The sequence below is a fragment of the Aulonocara sp. 'chitande type north' Nkhata Bay genome, linkage group LG19 (genome assembly GCF_057382095.1).
Source record: "Aulonocara sp. 'chitande type north' Nkhata Bay isolate Kocher_YH1m ecotype deep benthic linkage group LG19, A_spYH_male_GT1.1, whole genome shotgun sequence".
Lineage (NCBI taxonomy): Eukaryota > Metazoa > Chordata > Actinopteri > Cichliformes > Cichlidae > Aulonocara > Aulonocara sp. 'chitande type north' Nkhata Bay.
The window spans coordinates 28,401,208-28,412,418 of record NC_141362.1 but is presented as its reverse complement, the minus strand read 5'-3'; the positions used below and the strand labels follow the sequence as shown (position 1 = coordinate 28,412,418).

The following is an 11,211-nucleotide window of genomic DNA, read 5'->3' as shown; positions in this document are numbered from 1 at the left end:
TATTAATCTGGACAGAAGCTTCATTCAGCAGCTCAACGCAGAGCTTGTTCGCATGCAAGAAACTTCCAGCCCTGAGTAACAAGTCAGAATTGTAGCTGTTGGATCTTCAAATGATTTACTGAGAAAGCGAACTGAAAATGTCCACTTTAATCACTGAATTGTTGTGAAATGCGTTATTTTCGCTTTCCTTCGGAACCAAAGTTCATTTAGTCGTAAAAAACTGAAACCAAACACAACCAGACAGCTGCAGACAGAACAATAGCCAAAGCAGATGTCATACTGTACACAGAGACCTTCTTGGAAATGATGTTTGTAATTTGTATCCTGCACAGAAAGGCACAGGGCGTGTCAGTGAGCCAGTTCTTTGGTCAAAATGAGCCACAAATATCCAACAAAGTTCGACTGATTTGGTATTTCAGCGTTAGCGGGAACAAGGCAACATGTCAGACTGCAGTAATGAAGGGGACTGAGGCTCCAGTGGGAGTCACTTTTTCCTAATTGGACTGCCATGACATCATGATTGTATAGCAGGTGGGATAGGCTCACAATCCAGCTTGGAATGAATGACTTCTTTGTTTCAAATAATCTGCAGGCTAATTAAAACCATTCTGCACCTGAAACTTTTCCAACACACGAGCAAATAAAACAGAATATTCCACGCTAAGGGGAACTTATGGACCGCGTCATTGACTGCAGATTAGATTAAAGACGAGCTTGTTATACAAACGAAGCAGCTGCAGATAGGCAAGATCGGATCAGACAGTGCCTGCTGAACCTGAGCGGTGGCCTCACGTACTTGGACTCTGTAATGGGAGGAGATGAACAGATGAAGGGAGGGCAAAGGCAAAGGAACAAGAGGTGAGAGAGCAGCAATAGGGGGCCCATCAGTCCACAGACTCGGCCTTTCCTTACAGATTCTCTGTAGTTTTCCGACAAATTAACAAATTCTGGAGCATTACTGTCTTCGTGAATGGCGAGTCTGCACAGAGATGATGCTTGCATCACATGCAGATTACACTGAAGTGCATACACAAAATTCAGAGGTGTTTTACTCCAGCTGTAACTCACTCTTGCTTCGCTCCTGCTAGGTTGAAGTCATATTTTTACGCAATCTGTGTGCATATCTTTTAAAGTAAAGCCAACTTTTCAAATTTTACAGTGCACAGCACATTCAAAATTGATTGTAAACTATTTAGTAGAGCTCAGTGGTGGTACTTAACAAAGAAAAATCACAGTCATGCATCTTTATTTTCATCTTATGTCTTCAGGTCAGCTGAAAACCTCACCAGGGTCAAAGATCAGTATTAGCAGCAATTACATGTGGTTCAATCAATAACAGAAATCATTTAACTGGTGGGGATTGGTCCAGTATGGCTGACTGCAATATATAAACCCTATACTGAAATGTTACTTCATAACACACACAAAAGGTCACGGGATCGATAAGTAATTCCAATCTTGAGCACTGGGTTTTCCATTAATATCCAAATCTGAGCACATTCATGCACTCCACACAGAGGAATGACCTGGTTTTAACCTTGCCACCCTGAAGGACATCCAAGAAATCATGTTCTCTCGAATAATTGCATGACATTTTTAGTCAACCCCCACCACGCGCATCCATCTGAGTGATGATCGTAAAGAGCTCAGGCTTTGCAGCTGCTTCACTGTCATCATTAGGAGCGAGAGGCTTTTACAGTAATTATGAGTCCTCTTAGGATTTGGCTCTGTGAGCCTGAGTATATCAAGTGTCCCCGTGCTTCATTATATCCTGTCAACCTGTCACCATCTCTAGGTTTCCTAGGTAGAGCAGCTTGGTAGTTCAGTTCAAGCCGCCACAAGCATCTCTGGAAAAGAAGATGAACCACAAGTTGCTCTTGATAGAAAGCAAATAGGTGAATAAGAATCAGATTGTAAAGCACCGTTTAGAAAGATCTCCATTCAGAGTGAAAGCACACTTTGTCATGTTTCATTGTGTAGGAGACACCAGCGTCGTATTTTGTTCAGTGTCCCCTGGGGCAACATGAGACTTCTGAATTAATAAAAGGTCAGTGGCTGTGCATATTACTCTTCTCCTCTAATCCCCAACACGTACCACAGGATATTAGCTGTTAAACTATGTGACAAAACACACACACAAAAGTGATAATGATCTCTGAACGATCTCACCAGTTCAATCCTCGTATCTCTGGGTTGAAAACATGCAGATGGGCACACAGGCTGCTGTGTACTAAGAAGACCTCATGCCTGTCGAGGAAACATAATATCCGTGCTGTGTGGACTCTCCTTGTGATCAATGCAGATATTTAGATTTATTTATTTATTTATTTTAAATATCTACAATTAAAAATGAACCCCTCCTCTGATGCTACACTAAACAGATTCATTACCAGCTATGGATCAGTATAAGTGGATAAAATAGTTTAAGGTGGTAATCATTATTAGGCTGCAGACATGACAGTTACATTCTTTGCCACTGTTACGGCCCTAGCAGGGCCTCTCTCTCTCCTGAGGGTGCCTGTGTGGGCGTGTCCCACTACCTCCTGCCTGAGGTGCCACCTTTCCCTCCTGTACAGCTGACTCCCATCAGCAATTAAGGGTATTTAAGCCCAGAGCAGGGTGAGCTCTGGGCCAGAGTGCCATTTTGTGTGGGCCCAGCTAGTGAGCTGAGTGTCTTGTGGTGTTCCCAGCTAGTGAGCTGCGCTTTCCTTTTGACTTTTTGCCTTACTGACCGACGCCTGAGTTTTGTTTGTTTCTTTTATGGTGATAACGGCTTGTCCGTCTCCTTTAGTTGAATTACTTCAATAAAACTGTTTTATTTAACTGTTTTGCCTCCCTGACTCCTTTTTCTGACCCGGTCACTTTTGTTACTTCCCCCTCCCCGCCTAGACCCCTCAGGGGAACGTAACAGCCACCAACTCAAGCACGCTTAGTATGTTGTTATTGTCTCCATCCATCTACCAAGGGAGGTTAGGCTAACAGGGCCTTGAACTACATGTCACTGTTTCATCCACACTAATTCCATTGAAATTAAAACAGGGTAAACTTGGCTTTAGATTCTCTCTATATCTGCTACTCTTCTGCACCTTGAAACCAAATGAACCTCCCAGAAAATCCTGCAAGCCCCCCTAAGTGGCATGGTGCAAATTCCCAAGCTGCATTGATACAATAACGGATAAGGTGAGAGCATCTGAGGCATTTAAAGAAGTTGCACTGTAGATCCTATTGATGGATTCACAGCAGGGAGGGTAGATGCAATTCATTCCACAATCCTGAAAATGCCGGGTCAGTTCAAAGTGCATTAGGAGTGGATGCTACAGTTATGGTGTATCACAGAAAGAATAAAGCGAAGTGAACCTGCAAGTATCCCCTTGGGAAGGCTAATGAAAGGCCAGTGAGTTCATTCCATGCAACACAATGATTCTGTCGGTCCTGATCAGAAATTGTTCACAAAGTGGAGCCTAAACAGCAGTCGTCTTCATCCATTTTCCCGACTAGATGGAATTATTTATCCATATGGAAAATGTCATCATAGAAGAAGTTGTCCTGCATAATGCAACAGCAGCAGGTGAAAAGACAGGAAGTGCAGCGGAATGACAATGCGAGGAGGAAACAGAAGCGTGATCTCTTTTCTGGATCGGATCAATACTAGAGTCCACTGGGATTTTTTATATCCACCACAATTTGGTTATTAAACGTATCCACAATGAATCACCGTGAGGTTAGTCTAAATAAGACGTTTGGTGATTGACATTAGCTGATTCTCTGTGATTCATTATCTTCTTGGTTTATTGATTTTCTTGCCAAAAGTCAACTAAAAGAAAAAAAAATGCTGCTAGTGTTTAATTTAATTTATTCATCCTACTGGGAAAAAAACAGCTGTTGTCAATTTAAAGGAAGGCTTGAATTTAAAAAGCACTTTGCGGAGATTTAGACTACAGATTTGCCTTCCTGTATCTTGGCTAGTTGTGGTTTCACAGGAGAGGAACATTAAAGAATTCAGAAAATAGATTTTGGACATGGAAATCAGAATATTACAGGGACATGTGTGAAAACTGACAGGCCTCCTTAAATTCTGCTATGCTCACTCCCAGTTACACTCCCACTCTTCCCCTCCCCTGAAGCCTCTATTGTGTTTCCACTTTGCATGCTGCATTGGTTTGTGCAGTGCTTCTGAACTTTGTGGCCATGAAGTGAATTTAGGTCGAAGATCACAAGCTGAAATTCTGCATGATGGATTTCAAACATCAGTTGAACACTGCATGCATTCATTGACAAAACTATGAAAAAAAAAACCTGTCCGAGAACCAGTTTGGGAACATATATTGTGAGCTTAATCTGTTCTTCTTCCACTATCTTGATAAGATCGGTCACCTATTTGTTATCTCCATTAGTTGAGATGGCTACAATCCTGGATGAGTGGGGAAAAATAGAGAGACATTAGGAGACTACATAAAGTCAGACTGTAAGTGAGGGTACATGAACGACTGCCCCACCCTTTAGCTGAGTGTGGGCAGAAAATGAAACAATGAGCTGGGAGAGCTCCCGTTTCTCTGACGGAAAAAGATGTTTCCAAATGTATTGTTGATGTAGGAAAATCATGTGTGTGTGTTTGCACTCTGCAGTCTAGCTGGGGCACACCATGCTAATTATTTGAAGTGTTAGTAAATCTCTTCTCCTCTCTGCAGCTTTTATTTTTCTGAAAAACACCTTTCAACTTTCATTTATTGTTATTTTTTTTTTTGGTATTTGGATAATATGCGGCATTATGTTGATATTGTATTTCAACCTTTTTCCCCTTTTTATTCAGAAAGTTTTTCAGTATCTCAAAGCTAGGATTTATCTGTCAGTAAAAGCTCATAACACTGTTCACCGATTAAAAAACACAGCCCCAGACTTAAACAACAGCTCATTTTATTCCCGCAGGTTATACTACTAGACTATTTTGAGTGACGATGATAATGTGCTCGCAGAAAATTCCCACTGGGAATTGCAGAACCATTAAAACGGTCGACACTCTCCTGTGCCAAGTAAGCTGTCTGCGGGCATTGCTGCTAAACCAAAATGGAAAGGGAGGAGAGGGGAGGGGTGAGGAAGAGAGCGGGCTCTTCAGACATTGCCGATTGTGGTGGTAAAGTAGTAGTCCATCTCTGTGGACTTGTGTTCTATTTCAAGAAGCCTAGTCCAGCTTTGGGAGTGAGGCCTGACCCCCAAACACAAAGGCACTTCCTCTCTGATATGTAAAGAGAAAGGCTGCATGTCTCCTGAGAAGCAAGAATGAGTGCAAAACATGAGCTATTGACTAAATAAGGAGCTTTGCCTCAGCACAGCTTTGCTGATAAACAAATATTGGCGTGGTGAAAAGGTTTTTTTGGAAATAGAAGTAGTAGCAGAAATAGAAGACTGAATGCAGGGATTATCATACGTGTGCATGTGGCCTCCCTAGTATGTGAGTGGGAACTTCCATTAACTCCACCACCATTCACATCGTGCTACAACCTTTTAAATAGCCCAGTGAAAGCTTCTCCCTGCTCTTTCTCACCACCTCTTTTCTCCACGCTCTTTAGGTAGCATCAGTTTGTAAGAGAGACACAGTGAGAAATAGGACGGCGTTGCCATGACAGTGTCAAGTTAACAAACTGCATCTCTTTTCACAATTTAATTGGATATCATCGGTAAAGAACAAAAGCACAGTTGTCTTTGTGTAGTTATGAATGATTAACGGTAATTACATAAGAGCTGCGGTACAAGAAGTGTATGTGAGTGTTCCAGGAGAGCATAGTGTAGTGAAGGTGCAATCTCCAGAGGGCCTCAGTATAAATAAATGCCTGACAATTACAAAGGCGCTGATGCCATCCAGTCTCACACACTCCTAAGTGGATGAATCAACTGACAATTCATTACACCCACTACAGTTACAGTTCTGCTCTCTCTTATGCAAGCCGTTTTCTTTCTTGCACATGGAGCTTTTCTTTAACATTTCATGGACTCCTTTAGCATCCAGTATGATGCGCAGCTTCAGAAAACCTTATGATACACCAGCGACTGTTAAATAATTGAGCATCCCCAATCCTCACAGGCAGACACGCACAAGCGATAGCACAAAAAAAAAAAAGCCTTGTCATTCTCCCATGGGGTCAGACTGATTCCAAATAAAACTGCAAAATACAGTTTTAAAAGCAAAAGTCAAGGTAAAAATGATACTGAGTGATGCAAACAAGACCACCAAGGCTGCCAGCAAAAACACATGCAAGTGTAGGAAACAGACGTGTGAGAGAAAAAACACAAGCCTCTTAAACAAGAACACTCCTCATGACACACACTCACACACACGTGCATTAAATATTGCTTTAGAGGTTGAGCTTATTTACGCTGCTGTATTGTCTCAGTTAAGATTATGCATGGCAGCGAGCCAGTATTTATATTAGAGTAAATAGAGAAAAAAAACTTCACAAATAGAAGAAAAAATAATAAATCAAGCTGACTCGTCTACCTCTGACAGCTGATAAAATGTATTTGATAAAATGTGATGCTTGAAATCCACTTTAATCTATACACCTGCAAAAAATATTTACATTCATTGTCTGGGATGTGTTTAGTAGCTTCTTGTGTGCATTCACACACACTGGGCACAGGTTTAAGTAACACTTAATGTAATATAAGAAGTGTAACTTAATGTCATTTAAGAATAATTTTCACACAGTTTTAGTAGCTTCAGTAAGTTGTTAAGTTGCTAAGACTCCTTTGGATGACGCAGGTGTTTCCTTTAACTTTCCCTTTCTGCTCCCTTTTTCCTCTTACTCCAGTTCCCTCCTGCTAAGAAGCGGGAAGTTGTGATAGTATACCTAATCTGTCTGCCCGTACACCAGGCAAACTGAGAGTCTTCTGTGTTTATTGCTCCTCTACATCTTAATCTTTTCATCCTCCATTTGGCCTCTAGTCTGTATCTCCACAGCAGCTGTCGTGCTGTTATGTGTGCCAAGGTGATGCATTTGGTGTTGGGGTGGAACAAAAGATCAGAGAGTTGTGTTACACATCACCCTGCTTTTAATTAAGAGGCACTTAAGGAGTCCACTGAGCTGTGCCATGCTGAATGAGTCTGATCTGATCAATGCTATGCAATGCATTTAACTCAGTCAAGCCGATCCTTGTACCAGTGTCATTAAAATATTTCTTATATATAAAGTTACCTTTATTACTTAATCATATACAAATAAGCACTGGAGACCAAAAAGCACATGGTGTATTTTTTGTGTCTTTATAAACCTAATAAAATGTAATATGTTTACTATACTGGGATTATACATAAGCTTTGACTCCTAAAGTTTTCATATACTGCAGGACTAGTGAAAAAGCGAATGAGCTGCTGTTTATGAGTACGCGCTGCCCTCTATTGGCTACTGAGGCCTGGTGCAGACACCAGCTTTACCGCTTTAAACAAAACATAACTGGATTATTTAGGGAAAACTTAACCACACACTATGACTAACACTTCAGTGACAATATAAACGAGTTATTTATAATCCCATTTTAAATATATATCCGATACTTTATACCTAAGCAGGTTAAAAGGAAAATTTAGTGGGAACCACTAGATGGTGCTGATAGCAGACGGAGAATAAAACTAGTTGTGTGACTTTTCTGGTTTGCTAATTTTCATATACAAAAGGCATATACAAAGCCTTTGGGAAAACACATCATTTTCATAACGTGCAAAGCTGCACCTGCACACCTTTCAGATTGATGGACTTCAATGGTGTTTTCCTTTCAGCCTCATGATGCAGTGGAAAGTGAAAGGCAACATCCTGTCTTACATTCTCAAATCGAAAAAAACAGATAGATTAAATAGAGCAATGGAAATGACTGTTACAGCCACAGGCTAAAGAATAAAAAAATCATAATCTATAAGCGGAAAAAGGTTTATATACACAACAGTGATAAAATAAATAAAAACAATGACGTTCATCATGAAAATAATGACTGACATTGTGAAAAGTAATAGGGGCACTATACATTTAAACAGTATCTAGCAGGTATAAAAAGGAAATGTGCAAATACTGACATTTTGAGCGACATTATATTACATAATTTCGATGTTAGAAATATCCGTGAGTTACTTAAGTGTAATATAATAATCTTTATATAACCACCCTCAGGTTATACAGATGGTGACCCCTGAAGTCATGTTTACCTCCTTTTAATGTCGCTATAAAGGACCAATGCTGATATTTGAGATAAAGGTCTTGCTTTTTTTTTTTGTTTTTTTTACACCAACTTCGTTTTTGTCTTTTTCTTAAACGAGTATTACCAAAAACACCCCTTACGTCATGCTTTTTCTCCCCCTTCGCGTGTGGAATGGTGTAAATGACAGTGGAACGGAGGGGGGCGGAGCGTGCAGCATCCCTCACGTTTAAATTCAATTTGCCTCGAGGACCCCGAATCCAAATGCGAATTTACGACAGTGGCACTGGATAATGGGATTCACGTTCTCCGCACACAGGGGTCAAAAAATGTTGTCAGGGAGGGCTGGGTCGCCATCTCTCCACCCACACCGACACCATTGTCGACGTCATTGTCATCAAAGGTGTTGTACAATCGAGATAGTTCACGCGCTAGCCTTCAAAAGTAGCAACCGCTGTGTCCTATTTGAGCTAATGAAATTGAACGAAGATTATATTAAACGTTAGATAGAACAAACAAACAAAAAAACAAAAACAACCCTCAGCTCGTGAATAAATAGCGGTGGATATATATATTTTTTTACGACAACTTACATTGCGCGTGCTCCTAACAGGAGTTGCCACTTTTCTTCAATGTAAATAATTATCATGCTGTGTAAGGCGAGAGGGGGCTTAAATGTGGTTTAGTTTTCAAACGTGTTTCTTTCTTGCAACTCGTAGCTAATACATATATAACTACGAGTTGCAAGAAAGAACATACGGGTAACTCTCTTGTTCCGGCTGTGTTATCTTCGTTGAGTGTGTGCCGTGGATGACAACAGTACAGCTCGTCGCAACAACAGCAGCAGCGGCAGGAACAGCGGCGGCGGCAGTGTATTTGTCATTGCAGCAGCCTAGGGGAGCGAGGTGAACCGAGGGGAGGAAAGGAAACGAAAGGATTTACGGACACCGTCCAAGCATGGCTACCCAAACGACAGCATCATGCACTGGATCCACTCTGTTGCAGCCGCTCAGTGAAATTATCAACCTCCCTCTTGACCAGGTATGTGTTTGGATGAAGAAAAAAATTGATCGGTGAAGCGAAAGACACGTTACGATACATGTTTGTCACAGTTAGGAAGCATCCGTAGATCTGAGGTTAGCAGAGGCTGGTGATGCGCACTACCAAATCGTTAGCTTAGCATTTATACATTGCGGTTTCACTGAAAACGACTACACACACATGCACACGCACACAAATATCACAGTTGGTGGTTCACTGTCACCATCAGCTAGTTTTTAGCCAAGCTACACTAACGGTAATGCCCTTTGTGTCTTTATTTCGATGCCCAGATCCTAATCCAGTCTCTTCCAAACTGGGATCTCTTAAATATTCCATCGGGTCCTCCAGTCTAATTGAGGTCTACTAGTTTAAATGTATTTAAATTTCACTTAAATATTCCTTAAAGAGTCAGTATGCAGGCAGGAACGATTAACCCACTGCATTGTTTTTTCACTCTTACATACAAAATCTATCGCTGTATAGTTAAAGGTGAGCTGTTTTTAAAAAATCAGGCTTGTGATTATGATGTAAGGCTTTATTTTAGGTTCATAGCTGTAGGAATCTTAGCTCATGAATCCCTCTTTAAAAAATTCCCAAACCGCGAAAACATGTGACAGTGTTGTGTTGTTCACCAGAAGAGAGACCCATGCTGTTAAAAAAAATGCCCAAAGCCAGGTCTTTGGGCATTTTTTTTAACAGCATGGAGACGGGTTGGGTAACTTTTGATAGCTGTGCCTTGTGTGGATTATTTTGAAGTATATTTGTCACTGGTAGATTCTTGAAGTAGTGCAAAACATTGGCACTTTAGCTGCACTCACAGGCACCACACCCACTAACTCTGGTGGATCAGTCCATAATGATCTGTAATGGTGGTTTCAAAGCTCTGGACAGCAGAGATGGTGTGTTTGTCTGTAAAAGCGTCTGACTAGTCTAAGACAGATAAGGCCCATTTTTATGTCTTTTCTAATCTCGTGCATTTGTACTGAAATAACTACCTTGCTACCTTCCTTGTCAATGTCAGGTAATGTTCTTTTTGTTAACTGTGATCTGAAATCAAACCTCGATTTACTTTTTATTCCCCACATTGCTTTCGGCATTTGCCATAACTAGTCTGAATAACACTTTGTGAAAGCATAAAAAAAGTTCCCCAAAAATGTTCTCCTCCTAGAGTGGCATGCTCCTAATGCCATGCATTTTTCTTCACATGCAAGTCTTGAAGTCATTATAGAAGGTTTTTGGTGGGGAATGTTTGCTTCCCCAGCCAAGCACTAGTGCTAGTGTTTTACCATATTTTAAAAGTAAAAATGTAACTTTGTTACACAAAATAGTTGTGTCCAGAATCATGGATTTTGTCATTTGTGAATAAACTACGTGGTTTGCATCTCCATTGGCAGACCCTGCACACAGCTACTTAGTCAATGTTTAACTCCTTGTCTTGCTGTGTCAAGCAGTAAACCAGTCTTTCATCCTCAGTTGAAGCTACATGTGGAGACAAGAATGTGCCATTATTTTTCTCCTCCGTAGAATGTACCAGTTTCTGCAGGGAGTGTCATGTGTTGAGGACTCAGTCACATGAAGTAAGGAGTGTACATCCCTGGGATCCAAACTTATTTGCTTGTTTTTTGATTGCAATAGTTGTATAATAAGTTTTAGAATTATTAGAGGAATCTGTAGCTGACTGGAACCAAATCTCATGCTAAGCTGTTGAGATTTTTATTCTCTTGTATCCTGCAATATTTAGCATGTTTCAACCTCAGCGTTTGGCATTAAAATACCTACATTTCCATTTCTACTCTGTGCGGTCCCGTGGACATCAACACCTGCTTTGGTCTAGCACCTCCCTGTATGTTAGGACTCCTCGGCACTGGCTCGTCTCAGAGCTATAACAGAAGCTGTAAAATCTAAAATGACACTATGTTTTTCCTTCTCTCTTCTTTTTCTCTCCATCACACACTGCCCGCCTTCTGTCAGTAACATGCCGGCACTACT

The 11,211-nt window shown here is 40.9% G+C and overlaps 1 protein-coding gene across 2 annotated transcripts in view; it reads left to right on the top strand.

The window, feature by feature from the left end:
- The first annotated feature begins 8,497 nt into the window (after window positions 1–8,497).
- Window positions 8,498–11,211, top strand: part of mboat2a (membrane bound O-acyltransferase domain containing 2a) — a 46,741-nt gene continuing 44,027 nt past the window's right edge. Inside the window, exons 1-2 of one of the 2 annotated variants that reach the window (XM_086274597.1) lie at window positions 8,498–8,584; window positions 8,980–9,222. In XM_086274597.1, the coding sequence (XP_086130723.1) occupies window positions 9,139–9,222 (84 nt within the window). In that variant the 5' untranslated portion in view covers window positions 8,498–8,584; window positions 8,980–9,138. Of the gene's footprint in view, window positions 9,223–11,211 lie in introns of both variants that reach the window. The other variant, XM_086274596.1, reaches the window with a different exon arrangement.